This window comes from Lissotriton vulgaris, chromosome 2_2 (assembly GCF_964263255.1).
Source record: "Lissotriton vulgaris chromosome 2_2, aLisVul1.2, whole genome shotgun sequence".
In the NCBI taxonomy this organism is placed as follows: domain Eukaryota; kingdom Metazoa; phylum Chordata; class Amphibia; order Caudata; family Salamandridae; genus Lissotriton; species Lissotriton vulgaris.
Window position 1 is genome coordinate 280036252 of NC_141688.1, and position 21540 is coordinate 280057791.

The 21540-nt window shown below is 41.8% G+C and overlaps 1 protein-coding gene across 1 annotated transcript in view; it reads right to left on the bottom strand.

Moving 5' to 3' along the window:
- The window catches only part of LOC147729309 (1-aminocyclopropane-1-carboxylate synthase-like protein 1), a 302308-nt gene that overhangs the window by 17343 nt on the left and 263425 nt on the right, over nt 1-21540 (bottom strand). Inside the window, exons 11-12 of the mRNA XM_086959912.1 lie at nt 6954-7095; nt 3368-3510 (exon numbers count right to left, since the gene is read on the bottom strand). Coding sequence (XP_086816038.1) covers nt 3368-3510; nt 6954-7095 — 285 coding nt within the window. The remainder of the gene's footprint in view (nt 1-3367; nt 3511-6953; nt 7096-21540) is intronic.

A 21540-nucleotide genomic window follows, 5' to 3' on the forward strand; every position in this document is an offset into this window, starting at 1 on the left:
TGAAGGTATATTGACCAAATTACATAATTCAGGTAAAACAAGAGACTAAAAATTATTTTGGGGTATTATTAATAATTTTGATCTTGGTAATTAGAGAGGGAACAGTGCCAATATCGAAGAATCATGTTGGGCCTCTTATATCTACAATCTTTATGCTGCCCCCTCGGTTGTTCCTTCTGATTTCAAGAGTATTTCTCAAAAAATAAACACACTGGAAAGTAAAGAATAGAAAAAACCATATACAGAACACTACAACAAGCAAAGAAACCTAAAGGTTGATGGTTCAAGCTCTGATGCCTATGATTCATATACTCTACAAGACAATGACTTTTGGACGACAGATCGAGTTAAAAAGGTAATAAGTAAGATCAGATCTAACTGTGCGCCGGGTCCAAACGGATTTCCTAATTCTGTGTTTAAGTTAAATCTTAATTACTGGCCTGAGATTTTAACACATTTATTTAATGATATTCTCAAAACCGGAACTGTTCCTGAGTCATGGCAGGAAGCATTATACAGCCAATATATAAAAGTGGCCCATATGGTAATCCCGCTAATTATCGATTGATTACCCTAACGGATGTAGAGGCAAAAATATTTGCGAGTTGTCTTCTTGAAGACTTAGAAGCATGGGCATCAAGGAATGATCTAATCCCAATGTTTCAAACTGGTTTTAGAAGAGGAGAATCGACCAACATGAACTTGATTTTAATGACTTTATTGGCCGACAGGGCTAAATATCGCCATAAAAATGCGATTTTTTTCATACATACTGTTTTGTGATTTCTAAATAGCGATTCCTTAAAAATCGCTATTTAGAATTCGCAAAACGGAACTATGATACATATGGCCCTTAATCTTCCTTAATTGCGAATTCGCAAGTTGCGAATTCGCAAATAAGGAATAATTTCCTATTCATTCCTATGGGCCAGTAGGCCCATAGGAATGATTGTAAAATGCAATTCATTATGCGATTCGCAATTTGCTAATCGCAAAATGAGATTGATTTCAAGGGCGTAGGGGTGTCTCAAGGACACCCCTGCTGCACCCCTGAAATCAGCATGTGTGTGCATATGGCGCACATACATGCCCTGTGGGCATGTATGTGCGTCACATGCCACATTCAAAAATGCCAATTAGTGTATTTTGAAAAGAAATCGCAATTTACCACCAACTGAAAGTTGGTGGTAAATTGCGATTTCTTAAGCTAAAATCGCTACAGTAAAATGCTTCATACATAGCATTTAAGGAATTTCAAAATTGTGATTCCTTAAATGCTATAGCAAAATAAGGAATCGCAAATATTTGCGATTCCTTAATATGCGATTTTTTGATACATAACAATAAATGCAAAACAGCCTTTTGCGATTCGGAAAGGCCGAAATTCGGTGAATTTCGGCCTTTGCGAATCAAAAAAGGCTTGATACATATGGCTCTGAAACTCACCCTCCCTCCCAGAATTGATCAAAAATAGAAAATGAAAACACAAAGGCCTACAAGTGATTCAGACGGGTCTTAGGTTCATGCCACAGGTTTGTTAAGCAGTCCACCTAAAATATTGATGCCCATTCAGTTGGTAATTATATCTTCTCTACATTGATTCTGTTTGCCTGCATCACCTGCTGTGCTGCCTCAGATTTCCCTACGTTTTGTATCATGACTCATTGCGGTTCTCCTAGTAATTCATGCAGCACCTATGGAAGAGTTGAAAAACAAAGGTATGCATCAGTTCTTGAGGCCATGGGGAGCCAACACGACAGTTCTGATGCACACAAGAGAAGTGATGCATCGAATCCAAGACGGTTCTGGTCCGAGGGTGATGAGTCGGGAAAACTTGCTGCGCAGGTACGATGCGTGGAAAACCGGGATGCATCGGCAAATGATTCAGCAGGGTTGAGCGGACATGTCACACACACCAGAACATGTCCTACCTTTCACATACACTGTACCCCACCCAGGGGGGTACATTGGGCCTACCATAGGGATGTCCTACATGTAAGACAAGGGAAGGTTAGGGTCAGGCAAGTGAGTGCACTTGCCAGGTCGACATGGAAGTTAACAAACTTGTGCACAGACACTGCAGTGGCAGGTCTGAGATACCTTTTCAAGGCTACTCAGGTGGGTGGCACAATCAGTGCTGCAGGCCCACTAGTAGCATTTGATTTACAGGCCCTGGCACACTTAGTGCACTTTACTATGGACTTAGTAGTAAATAAAATAAGCCAATCATGGATAATCAATCACGATAACAATTTACACAGAGAGCATGTGCACTTTAGCACTGATTGGAAGTAGTAAAGTGCCCAGAGTCCTAAAGCCACCAACAACAGGTCAAGAAAAAAATAGGAGGAAGGGGTAAAAAGTATGGGGGTAATTCTGAAAAACTCCCGGGGAAACTTCAGGTGACACTGAACGACGCAGCAAGACTGATTTTTAAGCTGCCAAGAAGAACTACAGCCACCCCATGCTACAACAACTACATTGGCTCCCAATTAAGCAAAGGGTCAGGTTTAAGGGCCTGTGCATTGCACACAAAGCTCAGTATGGAGCGGCACCCAGCTATATAAAAGACCGATTGAAGCCTTATGTGCCTAGACATTGTCTTTGTTCATCTGGGAGAAATTTGCTGACCTGTCCGCGCTTTCACAGAGCTACACTGTGGGGGCGGGCTTTCTCTTTTGTGATCCCTCAGCTCTGAAATAAGCTACCAGAGAGTTTACGTGGGGAAGCTACACTACTTCCTTTTAGGAGGAAATTGATGACCATCTTATTTACCGAGGCATTTGGATAAGCTTACCCCACCTCTGCTCGATCGGTTGGCAGTAGGGGACTTCTGGGTTCAGTGTCATTTGGTAGCGCCTAGAGACCGTTGGTGATTTGGCTCTTTACAAATATATATTAACAATTACAATAACAAAAATAACTATCTTTTTTTTTGCGGAGTTTTATATAGCCCAAACTAGACCCGAAGGTATCAGAGCGCTTTACATGAGCACCAGTTTCGTTACAGATGGACATATTAATTTTTGTTAGGCACGGGGTGATTAAGTGATTTGCCCAGAATCACAGAATGTTGATCCTCCTTGCTGAAACTCGAACCCGGTTTTCCAGCTCTGAGGTCGACTGCCCTAGCCGTTAGGCCACATTCTCTCCCCATGTACAGTTTCAAATCACATGTCAGACTCGGTCGTCTTTCTCAACTCACTTCTAACTAATAGAGGTCAGTAATCAGAGACGTTATGCAGTGTCATGGGAGGTAGGCATCACCCGTTCCAGGATCATGCTTTATGCATGTCCACTCCTGCGCTGGCAAGATTTACACTCAAGGGGTAAAACCTGGCAAGCCGCTGCTCAGGGTCTCACTCACCTTACGGAAATCGATCCACAGATATAAACCTGCACTGCGGTTTAAAAAAGGGACACCAAGAGCCGCCAACTCCTCCGCCACATACGCTTTGGCTGCCCTCAGCCGGGCACGATTTGTTCTCAAGAAGACCTGATCGATCCAATCTAGATAAATGTAAACAATGCCAAACACATAGTATACTGGTTTATTGAAGATTTTCACATGACAAAAATGATAAGGTAATTTAAGAGACTGAAAAGATATAATCAAAATAATCAAGCAAAACCCGTATTGTGGCATTCAGGTCATTAACATACAAGCACAGCATCATAAAAAAATACAAAAAATACTTTGATTATTGCATACAACCAATTTATCTCCGCATGTTAATGCATTTGGTTGCAGAACCTCTATTTATGCAGTTAATGGGCTTTTGCAGTTCAGAAATATTTTATTAAAGAAGGTGTGAATAACCATTAGAAACATCATCAGTGAGAAGAGACCAAATTTAAGAAATCTTAGAATCCAACACGTCAATGGCCCAAAAGTTATGGAAATGAAAACATTATTTAAAGTTTTCATAGAGTACAAGTCAGAAAGCAACAGGTTAGTTTAAAAAAAGGACATCACATATATTGATAAACTATAAAGGTAAAAAAGTGCCAGAGGTAGGGAAGAGAAAGGGAAAAAAGAAGCCATGTTGTCTAGTAGGACTGTAAGACATGAAGGCAGCCCATGAAGTGTGAGTGGCGTCAGACACTGTTCTCGAGGCACCATTAAACACTGCACAATTCAGAAGATATATATGCAGGGTTGCTGAATGCTGCTTCCTATCAGTGAGGTGCTACAACCCCTTTTCTACCTCTGTTCCACTATTTTTATCCCCATCTTTCTATGGGTTTGAGCTGGATTAATGCAGTTAACTCAAATGCTCCCACTGTTTCAAGTATAAAGCTCAACCCAACCACTCATCTTCCCTTTAGCGTTACTCAACAGACTCTTGTGGGTGAGGAAGATCATCCCGCACACCTTTGGGTCTCTCATCTGACATGATACATAAGCCGTCTCACCCTCCCAGCTCTGTGGTGAGAGCTCTTCAATATGGGGTGGCAGCAGCAACCTTTTGCTTATCATGTTGTAAGGCAAATTATTGGGAGATGATCCTCATGGCAGCACTTGGCTCCCCAGTGGAGGCCCTCTTGGTTGGCTGAAGGCGGCTGCTTACTAGAGGTAGCTGCCTCTTGAGCGAATTGTCACGCTGCGAGATCTTTGGGTAGCGGCAGATCAGACTTTAGGTCGGTGGTGACAGACACTTGCTCTTCAGCAGCAGTAGCACTGAGTGATCAAACCCATTGTTGACTGCAAGGTGGCCCATTCTCACAGAGAAGACCTTCCATTATAGAGAATTCTTTTCTCCATGACTATGGAAGTGCCTTCCCAGTGTGTTCTTGTAGTTTGAGTGTCTGCCATTTATTGCAGTATTATCCTTCTACCTGTGTTTGGTACTCTTTTGTAACATGCACACGTCACTTTTCTCTTGTAACACACTGTTTGCTACATCTTACATTTTGTTTGCTTTAGATACTTGCACAAGTGCCAACATTGCCTATGTAACGTTTGTTCTTGTGCTGGAGTGTCTGCCAATTATTGCAGTACTATACCTCTACTTGTACTTTGTACGCTTTTGTAACCTGCACGCATGTCACTTTTTCCTCCTGTAATGTACCGATTGCTACCTCTTGTATTTTGTTTGCTCATAATTGTCACTTTTTCCTCATGTATTTTAACGTTTGCTTTTGTAATTTGTTCACTTGTAATTTTCTCCTCATGTATCAGTTCTGTTCCTATTGTGAAGCGCTCTGACACCTTTGGGTAAAGTCTGCGCTATATAAAAACGCATACAATAAAATTAAAATAAATGAAAAACAGAAAAATATACAGCTCACCTCATGAACAGTGCAAAAAGCAGGCCTTTTAACAACAGTGCTTAATGGCGAACGTCCTTCAGTACTCAGAGTTCATTTTGGTGGGCAGTCTGTCCTCCTACAAAGACCGACACATTCCTTCCTTCTTTTTGAAGACAAGTAGACTTTTACGCCCTTCAGGCTGATCCCTTGCTCACATCTTCGAGACTGGCGGTCAGGCAAAAACCATACTGATTACACAGCAAGTTTACAAATACACTGTCAAGCACTCCCTTATTCAAGGAGAACTAGAGATTGGAACAAAGTGGGTTGACATTTGCCACCCAGGGGATGAGGAAACTCTGTCTGAGGATTCAGAATCAGTTTGGGTTGGTTCTCTTTTAAATGTCATTTTAAGGCTGCTCCTCAGCACAGCCCTTGTGGCATGTAAGAAAGAAAAAGCCTTGGGTCATTCATGCTTGATAAAGTTTGGAGGCAAAGACTTTCATATTTTCAATTATTGAAACAAAGATGGCAGCACCCTATAAACTGTGTCACCTGTCTCTGGGAAAAAAATGAATGTTGTTAGGATATGTTCATCTCCCTCAAACGAAACCTCAAACTAACAAGTGTGGGAACCTGGCTAACGTGTTGGGCTAATCCTTAGTGAAGGCTTGACCCAATGCATGGTTCCACGTCTGAGTTGTGCACCTCACTTTTTATTTATGATTCTCAATCCCTACTCTATATTTCACTCCTATCCTGAGATCGTGCACACAGGTGTTGTAAAGGGGCTCAAAAAACTGTTATCGACAATGCAAGGCAATAATAGGTTTCAGTCTAAATGTAGGCTACGCCGTTCCACATATCTGCCTGAGTGATGGAACCTAAGGAAGCGGACCGTCTGGTTTGGGTTGGTTTGGTTGGCTACGATGGGACTACAACAGCAAAACTTGAGAGCAGTCAGTTTGGGGACTACACGTTAGCCTCTCCATTGGCACTAAAAGCCGACTCTCCTAGCCTTAACACAAGCCAAGAAGGCTTGTTGTCCCTGGGTGCAGTTGTAATGCTTAGCACCATTTTAGAATGTTCAGTCAGCAGAAGGAAGGCTTCTCTCCAATGTTGATAACCACAGATAAAAAGGTGGTGAAGATCAACGCTTTGTTACTGTTTCAGCAGCCGCCCTTTAATCAGTGAACCTCTCTGCTAGTGGTCATACCAACAACACCTGCAGGAGAATGAGTGGATATTCTTTTTAGGAACATTGGAGTTGGAATAATTACAAAATGCGGGCAGTGATACCTATTTTCAATACTTGTAGGGAAAACAGGAGACTCTACCTTATTTCAGACCTCTACACTCAAATCAGTTCCTCCACCTGGCTAGTCTCAAAATGCACATTTTAGCTCACTTACTGACAGCTGCCCAAACCAAAGGCTGGCTGTACTCAGTTGACCCCAGCCAGGTAAACGGGACATCTACTTCTTAGTACCAATCACAGAAAAACCCAAGAAGTACTTACATTTTATTGTGATAAATTGACAATACCAGTGCAGATATTAACATTTGGTGTCAAGTGACTTAAACATTGAAATCTCAAGTGTGGCATAAGGTATTGTAAATGGGGATACTTCAGATAAATATGATTCGAGGGGGGAGGGGATGGGGGTTGCGTTAGTGAGGACACAAACGTCAACACTTACCTCTGTCATGCAGCAGTTGTGCTATTTTGTACTGAGTGGTCCCACAGACACCATGTAAGTAACATAGGGAGGCCATGCCTTTGCAGACATCTTGGTTCTGGGAATACAATGTGCCAAAGCGAATCCCAGAAACTGCAAAGTCCTACGATAAGAAGTGAACAGAAGATTCATAAATTTGGAAACACGTTGACCAAATTACCATCCTTCATGCTCAAAATGATACTACCTCTCCCCAGCATATTGAACATCACCAGTGTATTAAGCAAGACACACCTTAGAATGGTACCTTGGATGGGGTTACTTTGTAATGCCTGGTCAGTACTTTTCCAATATTTAGCCATCGGTTACATATCACACCCAACAGCTACCCACGATAGGGTGGGCGGTATGTGTGTATATTTTTGCGTCTCTGGAGCTCACCTAAACAGTAGTGGGCTGTTATGAGTAACAGAACTGAACAGATGTGTGGTTGTAGAAATCTCATAATACTTTTACTATGTCCTGCTTGCTGTACAAGTGGTGGTATCTGATCTAATGAGCCCAATATACCTAAATATCCCTAGGCATTAATCCTCCTGAGTTAGGTTTTGTACCTTGTTCTTGTTTTTCTTGTCCCATAAAAAGAGTTCTGCAACTCCAGGAAACTGTTAATGTCACTCAGCTGGATCACAAGAGAGTCAATTATGAAAGTATACTAACAAAGAGGAAGACTGTAGCCTGGTGGGCTGCTGGGTTACAAAGGAAAGGCTAATATTTTTCTATGGAATATGCATTTAATTACACATGGCCCTGATTGCCATCAAACACCTAGAACGAGACGTTTTACTCTCCTCCTGTACCTGCCTTCTTGCTCATAATTTAAGTACTTTTATCCTCTCACACAGGCCCGAGCTGCCTTCTCACCTCATCTAGGGGTACAGAGAGCAGTAGGTGGGCACCAATGCAAACAAGTGTGACACTCCAGAGTTGTTTGAGGGTCCACTGCATGACTCAACAGGCCCTGCATCCCTGGCTAGGAAGGTGTGGCCTGGCACATGGAGCAGGGGCCAACCTGTTGAGTACATTTTCTACTAGGCTCGCAGTCCTAAAGTGGTGACCCGCAATGCTTAGCCCAAGTACTGCTGCATGGAAGTCGGGTAAGTACAGCTACCAGACGACTACTCTTCGACTCCAGACATAGTCTGGGCTGCTTTGGCTATTTTATGAAGACTGAAAATAAAGAAAGAAAAGAACATATAATGGCTTATTGATATTTTTTGATATTGTTCATTGAATATTCTGTGGTGTGCCGAACTATCTCTGTGAATTGTATACAGTGCCTAGGCACTAATTTTGGAGGCCTAGGGGTATATGGCCTCAGGTTCTTGGCACCCCTAGTTATAACGTGACCAAGACTCATTAGACTGAGTGCAGTTAAGTGTCCCACCCTATACCCCGTTCTAGTGCTATAAATAGTCTGGGCTGCATATATGGTCCAATGACAGAAGGCCTTGAGACATCTGCCCACTAGTTGCTTAAACACGTGTGACCCTAACCTGTCCATCCCATAAATCCACAAGGGAGGCCCATTTCAGGCCATGGAACGCTAGCATTTGGGAAGTATGAAAGACCACAGCCCAACATGATATGTCTGCGCAGAGCTCCTTAGCTTCTCTCGCAACTATCCAGCTCCTGCTGAAAAATACTCATCCTCATGCAAATCCACTCCACTGCAGACACACAGCCAATAAGTTCCTATGATATGCTGTCACTCATACCTCACTCAGGGGCATATCAACAAGGGCCAGCGATAATAATCGCTCAGCGCGCTTAGCGCGAGGATATTTATCACCGGCTATCGCAGGATTTTATCGCTGAGATAGCGTGCTATCAGCAGCACTTATCTCCAAAGCGGTAAAACCCATGCGCAAGCTGCCAAATATGCGATAATCGCTGGGAATCCAGCGATAATCGCACAACGTTTGGCGATAGCTTGATGATAGGGCAGGGCAGACTTAGCCATTATATTCACCTTCCATTGGATATAATGGCTCAGTCAGACTGAAAGCAGGCGTAAGGAAAGTAGCGCTAACCGCGGTTAGCGCTACTTTTCTTATCGCTACGCAGGTTAGCGAGCAGCTTGCTGATAGGAGAAATGGCGGTTAGCGACATTTCTCACGTTATTTGGGGGAGGAACGCCCACTTTGCATCTCATTAGAGATGCACAGCTGCACGTTCAGGGAAATGGCGAAAAGGCATGGAAACATGCGCTAACATGTCCATACTGATAGGGTGTTAACATTAACGCCTCTTTAGCGGCAAAAAGTGCTGCGAAAGCGGCGATACTGCCCCTGATGATATGCCCCTCAAATCTTTTATTCCTCTTCTTTTTCTTACAGCAAAGCAAGAGCCACATTACAAACATAAAGGAACAGGATATACATGTCACAACTTATCATCATCAACATAGAGGCTAGAGAACACCCAATAAAGTGCATGAGTGCATAGCAGCGATCTAGTTACTAAATATTCTTACATAAGGCCACAGAAATCTTGAACCATTTGCTACGAGTAGCACCAAGGAAATACAGTGCAACAGTGCAAAAGTGCGATTGCAGCAAAACCGCACTTAACTCCTCACAAGAATACCGAACAGCCTGATAATTGCTGAGTAATCTTGCACAAAAGCATGAAAATCTTGAATGGAGCAGCACGAATAGCAGCAGGATTATATACATGCCTAAAACATGCCTAAAATAATTCAAAATGAAGTGTCAACAGTGAAATAGCAAAAAAACAGTACTCATCCTGTTACATTAAAGTTGATTAATTCATATAAAGGGAAGAAAAATTTGCCCATATTGCCCTATATCTTCGGGTGGTTCTAACCCTCATTGCATAGGTTTCCTCAAATCTACACATTTTACTAGTCCAATGACCAATCGTTGGTAGAGTAGTTGCTCTCCAATTCTGTAACAGAAATGATCTTGCCACGGTTATCGATATTAGTATAACATACTGCTGATCTTTCTTAAAACATTTAACCTTCCCAGAAGAGCCAAATAAAACCAACATACACGAGGAGACAAGTGTAGTGGACATACAGCGAGAAATACGTATAAAAACTTCTTTCCAAAATTTAAATAACTGACTGCATTCAAAAAATATATATACTCAATCATCTGCATCCTGTTTATTACATCTGAAACATTGGTTACTCATTAGGGCAAACATCTTATGTACTCTCAAGGGCGTTTTATACACCAGCCATCTTGACAGAAAATGTATCCTTTTAACATTAGCACCCCACAACCCTCTGTGACTCATTTCGCAAAGCAGTGACCAATCTTTCTAATTACATTTACAGCCTGTCTCAGGATGAATATTCTCATGTCGATCCAAGACATCTTTTTCGACTTTTATACTCTGATGCAGCAGGCAGTACCATGTACTTACACCCAGCGTTTTAATTTTCCATCTGTCTAGCAATCTGACATGCAGAGTGCCATAATAATTTTTTTAAAGCTCATAATCTGAAAAAATTCACACCTGTACTGTTTCCCATGTAATTATTCTATCGATATTAAAGAAATTACCAAGTCGGACAAAGCCTAATTCTTCCCTTAGTAGTAAATGCCCTTTAGACAGCATTAAGCCACCTGCTGCATAAATCTTGAATAAGGATATAGGTGTGATAAGAAGGGATATCTCGTGATATAAAAAATACTGGATTCTATCTGATGATGCCACTAAGAACATATATTTGTTTTTTGGGTGGGAGTTTTGGTACTCGTAGAAAAATTGGTAATCTACTTGCACTCTTATTTATTCCTATGATTTAAAAAAAAAGGTTATAATGAACTGAATTTACTTCACCTATTTGAGATATCAGATTCACCAGGGACACCAGATAATACATCGCAAAATGTGGAAGTGCTAACCCCCCATATGCTATATCTAATTAAAGTGTTGTTAAATTTACACTTGGTTGTTTATTATCCCAAACAAACTTTCGGATCAAAACATCCAGCTCATTAAAAAAAGAGTTAGGAATTTTCAACAAGAGAATATTAAAAATAACAGTGGGAGTACTGACATTTTAACCATAGGAAGCAGTCCAAATAGTGATAAATGCAACAGCGGCCATTTATTTAGTAATCTTTTTTCCTTTCCCAGCATATTACTATAGTTTAATGAGTACAGATCAGCCTATTGGTTCGTAACTAGAAACCCAAGGTATCTAATGGGGCCGGACGATACATGCAGTAAACGTAGCGGGTGTCTGCGGGGGACAAATTATTTGTAAGAATTTCTGTTTTTGCTTGATTAACTCTGTATCCCCAAATTTTTGTAAATTAATCAATTTCTTCCAAAGCATTCTTTATGTTTGATCCCTCTGCCTTAAGGTACAAAATTATATCATCTGCATATAATTTAATTTTCAACTACTTTGCCATAGGGGGTATTATCTGCTGATTAGATCATATTTTTGGGGCTCAATATAAAGAGAAAACAGCAAGTGGACAATGGGCACCCGTGCAGAGGGCAAATATTAATATTCACCCTCCCTATTTCTGCTCCATTAATAATACTCTTGGCTTCTGCTTGGCTATGTAATTCTTTTAGCATACCTATCAGCTGGTATGGAAAGCCAAACTACTCTAATTTGAGAAATAAAGCATATCAGTCTACCAGATTAAAAGCCTCTCGGCATCCATCATGAGTGTTGCAGCTTCAATCTGATTGGCAGAGAAGTAATCAATTGTTTGCATTAAAAAATAGGTATTGGTGGCCAATAGTCACCCCAGCAGGAAGCCATTCTGATCTATATGTACCACTTGCTGGGGAGTTGGAGCAATTCTCTTCGCCAAAATTTTCATAAAAAACGCATTGTCTAATTAGTCTGTATTTAGCAGACTAATTCGACGATAAGAGTTGGGATCTTGTGGATCTATATCTTTTTAAGAAAGATAATCAAACACTTCTAAAATTCTTTAGGAACCACTCCATCTTAAATTTGGTTAAAAAGATTAGTTGAAAAAGGAAGTAGTTCATCTTCAGACCTCTAATACACCGCCACCGGAATCCTGTCACACCCACTGGCCTTAGCATCAGACATTTTTTTAAGCGCTTCTACAATTTCTTATTGTTTTATAATGTTGTTAGGCTGCTTAAGATGTTCCTCCGGCAGCTGTGGGAGCTCTAGAGATTCAAAATATGAGACTTGTGCATGCTCTACTATAATCTGCGTTTTCGTATAATGTTTTATTTAAATGTGTGAGAAAAATGTACACTATTTTATGATTATCTTCTTCTAATTGATTAGAGAATGGATCATTCAGCGAATCTATTATTTGGGCGCATTTCCCAATTTACAGAGTCCATGCTGAAAATGTGCCAATCTGCTGATTTTCCTTTTAGTGTTTTTTTTTTTTTTTTTTTGTCCTCATAGGCCACTTTGTCGTTACAGGGAATAAAACTCTAGCTACAGGAAGACATTTGTTTCTGTGCCATCACGAAGCCAGAGATTGGCTTCAATACCTCCCACGAAGTGGGCCTAATGTCTTAGTGAGGAAGAGCCCCGCACGAACCATCTCCATTCAAGCCCGATGTCGGCCGATAGTCCAATAACGTTGTGGCGTGGGGTGCCTCCCATTGGACATGGAGACTTAGGCTTAATCATCGGACCCGGGGAAAAAGAGAAAAAAAAAAAAAAAAAACCCGGGCTCTTTAGTTATCCCGTCTCCAGTCAACCAAAAAGTTCCAAAATCTCAGAGATCGAGCACTACAGGCTCTGGCCAGGTCTACCTTCGATACTTCATAAAGTGAAGACAACCACTCTGTATGGGTCGGTGAGTTGATATTAACCCAATTTTTGCATAGTTCTCTTCTTGCAATTAGGATAGCGTAATATAGAAAATCTCTTTCGAGTCCCTTGATGTTGTTATTTATCCCAAAGATGACTAAGGACCATGAGATAGAAATAGGGATTCGAAGAATTGATTCTAGTGATGCCTCAACCTCTTGCCAGAATGTCTTAATATTCGGACACTCCCAAAACATATGTAGGTCTGAGGCAGCTGGGAGGGAGCATTTACTACAGCACTTCCCTGGTTGAAACTTGGAGAGCTTTTTGGGGGAATAGTACGGTCGGTGCAGTGTAAATAATTGATTGCGCCTCAGCCAGGCAGGTTTAATGATTTTATAGAGAAGACTAAAAGATTCTACCCATTTCTCTTCTGCCTGGGGTTCACCCTCTCCACCCCAAAGTTTTACCGGAAGATGAAATTCGCCCTCTACCTCTTCAATAATGTTCCAGTAATAGAAAGCTACTTCTTTCCCTCCATAAGGTTTCTCAACTAGATTCTTTTCCAATATACTAACTCCACCAAATTTAGCCTTTGCCTTTCTATGAATTCGCATCCAGCTGGACAATTGTAGATATATATACCAAGATAAAGGTGAGGTTACCTTGTCTGAAAATAGTTCCCAATTCAATAAGGACCCTTCTACAACTAAGTCTCCCCAATGTGTTATTCCTGCTTCCCGCAAAGCGGTTTTGACAGTGTCGATGTATTGAATGGAGAGTCCTGAAAGGTCCCAGATCGGTGCGTATTTGGAGAAGTATGCTATCCCTAGCTTAGATTTGATTTGAGTCCATTCTTTAAGAGAGCTATATAGAATCTTTAGCCTGACTTTCTTGAAAAATCTCTGATGTCCAAACTTAAATAGAAATCCGTCCAATGGGAGAATGGAGCCCAGGATCATTGCCTTGAACATACGGCCATTTGGATTGTCTAGCGGGGTCTTTAATAACATTCTAAAATGAGTCAGATGGAACGCCCATGCATAGTATTCAAGGTCTGGCAAGGCAAGCCCTCCTTTTTCTCTCCTCCTTCTCAGCTTCTTCCAAGCCAGCCTAGTTGACTTAAAGCACCAGATAAATGAATTGATATTTTGTTGACATTTGAAGAGTGACTCAGCATCGAATGTTAATGGGAAACAATTAAAAATAAATGTGTATTTGGGGAGGATGGATATTTTCACCAGGCTGGTTCTCCCGTAGATGGTGAGGGGGATAAAAGACCAAGACTTCATGAGAGCTTTAGCTTCACGGGATATCCTGTCCAGGTTAGACTGGGTCAAAAAATGTAGATCATTTGTGATTTTGATGCCCAGATAGCGGATTGAAGGCCTGACCGGAAGTTGAAGCTTCCATATGTTCCAAGCCATTATATCTGTTTTTCCGGCGTTAATTTCGTACCCAGAAAATTTACCGAATTCCTCTGCTCTTTTAATTACTATGGGGAATGCCTGGACCGGGTCTGTCGTGTATATGAGAATGTCGTCGGCATATAGTCCGACTTTCTTCTCCCATCCGGAAAAAACAAAAGGCAAAATATTGGTCTCCTCCCTAATAGTCTGGGCAAATGGTTCAACATAAATGTTGAATAAAAGAGGCGAAAGAGGGCACCCCTGTCTTGTCCCTCTGCTTATTTCAAATGGATTTGTACGCATGCCATTAATTAATAGGATGGCTCTCTGGTTTTTATATAATAACCCTACCGCTCTGCAGAATTTAGGACCAAGTTGGAACTTCTCCATGGCAGCAGTTAGGTAGGACCAGTTGACCCTATCAAATGCTTTTGTAGCATCAAGTGTCATTATAGCGAGAGGCAAGGCAAAGGTTGACGCGATGTCTATCGCGCCAATCAGATCGTAGCTTAAGTCAGCCAGTTGTCAGCCTCTAATAAACCCCTTTTGGTCCTGATGGATAATTGTGCCAATCTCGCTTCCCAAACGTGCAGCCAAGACTGAAGAGAAGATCTTATAATCGTTGTTGAGAAGCGAGATTGGACGGTATGATCCACAGTCCGCAGGATCTTTGCCTGATTTTAGGATTAAAGTGATATTTGCCTCTCCCCAAGAGCTAGGTGGTACTTCCCCTCTAATTAGGATATTGTTAAAAAGGTTTGTTAGAATCGGGGCAAGAATTGGGTTAAGCACTCGATATAGCTCACCCGGGATACCATCAGGTCCTGCAGCCTTTCCTAATTTTAGATGTTTAATGACTTTTTCAACCTCAGCCTCAGTAATTTCTTACTCTAGATTTTCCCTCTGTGCCGTCGACAACTTCACCTTATCCAACCACTCTGTTCTTTTCTCGATATTAACACTAGTCGCATCTGTGTATATATCTTGAAAAAAGATGCTAAAGGCTTCCCCTATTTCGAGATCTGTCTTCCTGCTATCGACTTCCCCTACTAGCCTTACTTCTTTTATATGATTCCTAGCCTGGTTGGTTTTTATTTTCCAAGCCAGGAGCTTCCCTGCCGATTCACCGTATTCAAAGTGGGAGAGCTTGCTGACCTCGTTTACTCAGTCTCTCCTGCAGAAGTGTATTTAATTTGTCTTTTAGCTCCCTTTTCTTTTCCAGATTTGCCAATGGCTCTGGGTCTGCAGACTCTAAGAAGGCCAGGTCTTGCTCTATTTTTGTTATCTCCTCTCTGTATATCTTTTTCTTGTAGGATGCCCGATTCGTAATGTGCCCCCTTATGTATGCTTTCCATGACTCCCAGACAATCCCCAGGGAGGCGGAATCTATATTCCACTCCAAAAAGGAGGCAGTTTCAGTTGTAAGAAGTTCTCTTTCTTCTTCTTCCAATAAAATAGAGCGATCAAATGACCAAGAGGCATGAGTGGGCCCCTGATCTAACATTATCGAAAAGGTAATGGCAGAATGATCGGAGATGTGTTGCGGCAAATATGATAAGTTCTTTATTGAGTCTTTTATGGAGAAGCTAAACAGGGCGTAGTCTATACGTGATTTGTGTTTATATTTATGATTGTAATATGAGGCCCCCAAAGTTTTCCCGGCCCTTTGTCTCCACAAATCTTCCAACCCCAGATTGGACATAGAGTGTACAAGAGTTTCTCTCATTTTATTATGGACAACAGCTCTTGAAGTAGGAGTTTTATCTAATTTCGGATCTAGCACTAGATTAAAGTCGCCCATCCAGATTATTGGATCCGTGATGGTGATCAAGTGGTTTTGTAATGTATTTAGATAGGAGGGATCGTCCTGATTGGGACCATAATATCCCACCAGGTTGACTCGCCTCCCATCAAGCTGGACATTAGCCAGCAGCCATCTTCCGCTCGAATCTGTCCTCCAATCCGCTATCTGAGCCCTAGCTCCCTTTTTAAAAATAATAGCTACTCCCCGAATATTAGCATTATGGTCCGTAGTAATGAATTTGTCCACCCATTTCAGTTTTTTCATTATATCTGAAAACTCTTGTTTCTTTAAGTGAGTCTCGTGGATTGTTATGACCTGCGCGGGCGAGTCTCTAAGATATTGGAGGCTTTTATGTCTCCTGCCTCGCACACGTAAGCCATTTACGTTCCATGACAAAAATTTAATGTCCCTCATTATACTTTCGCTTTAACATTCGACTGTTCTGCTCCTCACATGATAGAATCTCTGCTGCTGTCTGTCTTTTATAAACTGTATTGGCCAGCATTATTGAGTATCTCTCCCTGGGCTCCACAAAATTAAATGAATTAATCCTTTGCTTATGAGGACTTTTTTGTGCTTTCACCCCCCTGGTTACCCCCCTTCCTCCCCTAGAAAACCCCCCCTACATACTCTGGCCAGATGGCTTGCCAGGTTGACGTCACCGACCTTGCCCCCCCTGATGCGCTCGTTCATAAGGTGGTTCACACTCTTTATTTAAATAGATGTCTTGGGTGTCATGGGTGTCGTAGTTGTTTTTATGAGGGTTGGACAAAAAAAAAAGCAACTGGTGGAGAGGAGGAGGGGACATTTAAACCTTTACCCCTCAACTCTGTGCTCTCACATACTACATCTGTTTTTTATTTTGTTATATGCATTTTCCAATTTCCAATTCTCCCCCCTACTTTTTTTTCCCTTTTTTAATTTTTACCTATTTATTTCTTTCTTTATTTATTATATATGTATACATATATATATTTTTTTCCCCACTTTCTCACCTTATCTCCTTTTTTTCCTTCCCTTTTCCCTTTTTTCCCTCCTATCTACCCTGTTCCCTATTCCTTTACTTCCTTCTCTCCCTTTCCCCTTCCTCTTTCTTCATCTTTTCCCTTTGTTAGTTGTCTAGATTGTTCCTCATTGGTATTTTTGCTTTCTATCTGAGGCTTGATTGGGTAAGCATCCTATACCCAGTGGTTTAAGAAGATTCTTTGATGGATACTAATAGTTCATCTGCCTCTAGGGGAGTCTTAATATTGTACATTTTATTATTGAACATAACTTTCAGAAACGCGGGGAATCTCATCTGCACAGTGGCTCCCAAAACTCTGAACTTTTCCATTCGTTGTCCCAGCTCCCATTGCCTTTCCAATGTAGTTTTAGACAAATCAGATCTCACTTCGAAGGAAAAATCTGAAGTGTTTTTGTTGATATGCTTTACTCCCTGTAACCTCTTCTAGCACAAAAAAATCTCTTAACTCCTCCTTAGCTTTAGAAAATTCCTGCTGGAGTGATTTAAGAAAGTGTTCCTCAGATGAGGCTACATTTATTTTTTATCTAGATTTGTCCACTGCCGCTTGCAAGACCTCAACCTTTTGCTTACGCTGTTTTGTAATCTGCTCAGATTACTAAACAGCATAAGCAAAACGTTGAGGTCTTGCAAGTTATTTCTTGTCTCCTACAGACTGCTTTGAAAGCCTCCCAGACCATAAAAAATGAAGGAGAATTTACAATAAATTGAAAGAATTCCTAATAAAAACTTTTGTCTCTTTCAATCAAGTGGAATCCTCCAGAAATAACTTATCAAACCGCCATTTTAGCTTTGTTCTAAGAATCGCCCGAAGCGAAAATGTGAAAGAGACTACCGAACGTTCCGAACAGGAGTTGGCTAGTATCTCACTCTTACTATTAGCCAGCAGTTTATCTGCCAGAAAAAAAACAATTGTGATGCTGTCCTGTATCTAGAGGAGTAACAAGTAAACTGTGAGAAATACGGATGTCCCATCCTCCAGGGGTTTACTAAAACAAAATCACATTTTATCGTACTTATCAATCTTGCTGTTTTAGGTTTCAATTTCTGCTTAGTTTTATTAGAGGTATCAAGACTCACATTTTTTAATTAAATTTAAATCGCACCAATAATCTATGCACCTTCTGATTGTATGATCATATCATAGATTTGTTCTAGCGCTCCGATATCATCATTAATGGTGTCATAATAATTCACCAAATGTAGCCCTATTTCCTCTATTTTAACCTTAATCCATAACCATCTTCACCTCTTATCCCAAAATACTGTTTTAACCTGCCAATCGAACAAATTAGATTAAAAAAATCCCAACTCCTCGTACCACAGCACTAGTAGCAGAAGAGAAGTAAGCTTATATTGAATATTGCTTTTGCAGGCTAATCTTAGGAACACTAGTGCAAAAATGAGTTTCTTGCAGAAAAATTACTTCCGGAGCAAATGACACTAACCATTTCAGAATAGCACCACCTTACCATGGATTCAGGAGCCCATCCTCATTGCATGAAAATATGTTAATATATTGTGACATCCCTTTTATTTTTTGAGGTATAGACCTGCACCAGCTTTATCTGCTGGATTGCGTCTTTCTCTCACTATCTTTTGCTATTCTACTGGACGTGCATTGTAGCACATTAGCTCTTGCCCTGCTCATTTTACGTCTGCCATTCCCCCCTTCCGCCTCCATACGCCCAAACCTTCCCCCGTCCTCTTCCCAGCACTGGAGGACTCCACACCAACCAGCCGTGGACCTTCCCGTCATCTATTGATGCCATCCATGGTGGTACACCTGTCCTCAAAGATGCTACCCTCCCGCCAAGAAAAAAAAAAAAGGAAGAAAAAAGTAAATTCCTACATTTATAATCAAAGGTTATGTGACCACTCATGCATTAGATCTTATTTTGAGATAAGTTTTATAGAAAAACCTTTGCATCTTGTACTGATTTTGACCATTCACCAACACTTTTAGTTTCGCTTGTTGTACCTTGGAGGCTTGCCCCCCGCCAGGCTTTTGAATTCTTGGATCATACCCTGTATAGCCTTGTGGCATCTAGCAGTTACTGCAGACAGATCGTGAAAAACCCTCATATGGACCTTTTCAGAAATAAGAAATGATTTTTGATGGATTGCCACAGCCAAGACGTGTTCTCTAATACGGAAGTCTTCAAAATTAACTAACATTGTCCAAGGGTACTTGGCATTGGAAGGATACTGGGCGGGACCCTATGTGGTCTCATGATGGATAAATCACTCAGGGCATTTGGCAATATGAATTTCTCAATGAGAGAGTTCATCAACTGGGGAACGCTCTGATTCTGCCCCTATGACTCACTTCCTTCTTGAATACCAATAAACCTCAAATTCTTGCGTCGCAAATTGTTTTCCAACATCTCTGTTTTAAATTCCAACTGTTGCAGTTTCTTTAGTTCTGGAATAATGATGTCATCCATTCTTTGATAGTGATTCTCATGAACGGAAATTCGTTGTTCAGCCTTCGAGAGTCGTTTAGGCAACTGCATCAGGGTATATTCAATCATGCACAGCCTTTGTTTAACTGTCGCTATATCAAGAGCCGGCTGTACTTTCAGCCCCCGGATCTCCGTTAGAACCACTTCCAATAGTGGTTGCAGCACCTCTGTAGTAGAATCCAAGTGCGGTTCTTCATTATCTGATCCCGGTGCTTTCTCTTTCATCCTTTATTCCTGATGTGGATCTGGTTGCTTGTCTTGCACTAAATGTTGCTCTACATTTCATGGCTCAGGAGCGCAAGCCAATCCTGTGGGATTTAATAACCTTTCAACTTCAGGTATGGCTGATGACAAGTGTGTCTGAATCTGGGTCAAATTTGGTAGTTCTTGTATATTTATTTTTTTGTTAATCAAATTTATTTGCATTTGAAAAACCAAACATAAAAAGGACAGTATATAATTGCATAGTAAATCAAAGTCCATCTTTGGCAGATAACAAAAAATCCAGCCACGATATAGAACCTCCGAGCATACCACTCCACCCGAGAAGCAATGTAACGAGGTAGGAGAGACACCAATCACGAAACTCAAGACAGTAGGTTTAGCCCTTTCCCCCACACTCGAAGACATTTTTCAGGACATCCCCAGGCCTCAAAAAGTGGTTCCTCCTGGGCCGCGCACCAATCCACCCCCCGTCGTCACTTTCGTATGGTGGTGGTTTGGCATGAGCCCAGACCGCAGCGATATCTCGCTTGGCCACCTTCACCAGAGTGCCCAGAAAGTGTTTGGTTCTTGCATATTTAAAATGGTTTCCATCTGCCTGAGCCTGTTTTAGGCATAACTTTTTGAAACAAAGGATAGTGTTTGAATTTCCCTGAGATAGCAATCAGCGTCTCCCCATTTATTTTACCGGGAGCTCGATAACTATAAACTAAAACTGAGTTTTAGCCACCTTTCGTGACGTCACTGCCTGTTGTGACGTCAGCGTACCCCCACTTCTTTTTTTAAAACTTGTGCCCTGTGCATAACGTTAGGAAGCATGAGCTCCTCCCTGCCCACTAGGTTGAGCCCACACAGCAACTCCTCGCACGCTGGGCCCACCTACCTTGGGGCAGTTGAGATGCCCTGCAACTTTCGCCAATAAACTGCTTGCTCAGTCCAGATGGCAATGCTCTCACAACTCTGCCTTTGCTTTCCCTTAAATAGGCACTCCTGCAGGTCCACACATGTGGCAGCAGAACATCTAGGGCTCGAGCTGTCCTGAAATGAGGGAGCGGGAGCCGGCATCCTTCCACAATCTCCTTTCTCAGCACAACATCCCAGGGCCGTAATTTACTTTTCCGGCAAGTTTTTTATTTTTTTCTCCTCAAATGTGGAAAAGATAGAACACCGCGGCTCCGCATTTCGAATCTGCCACTGCCGCCGAGAACAGTGCAGTAACGTTGTGTATAGATGGCGTACAAAGTGCACTCACCCCCAATACATTTACTCCCCCTCTTAATAGAGACACCTGAGTCTTGTTTGGTTTCCGCAGTGTGCAAATTTTAATTAAAATACAGTTTGAGGCCTTTCTTTATTGTAAACTCTTAAAACTTGTTTCTCAACATCACAGTATTCAAATACTCACACGTATATACATATTCATTCTATTTATAGCCCGTTCTCCAAAGGGGCTTTGCTTGACCTACGGGCAGTGCCAGCAGGCCTCGACCAAGTTAGCCTGCTCTCCTTAATTTAACCGCCCTCCGGTTAACAGAGCCGCAGGTAAATACTCTGCCACCACTTGTGGCAACCAACGGCTTCCAGGGGACTCCTGTTCTTCCCCGTAGGCAGACACGAAGCTCACTCCCAGATTCTCAAGAACGAGATGCAGGAAAGGGAAAACATGGCGGCTGCTAGCTAGAGCGGTGCGCTCGTCTTTGACGGAGCTCCTGGAGATATGCCCTGGCGCATGAACTAGCAGGGTTGGCTTTCTTGGTCCGTACGAGTAGCAGAACAGCGGAACAGTGAGTAGCTTGTGGATCCGCAGCGGAATTTTTGGAGAGAGCTCCGGAGGCTCTGTTGCTGAGCGAGAGGGAGAGGGGAGCAGGCGGGTGGAGC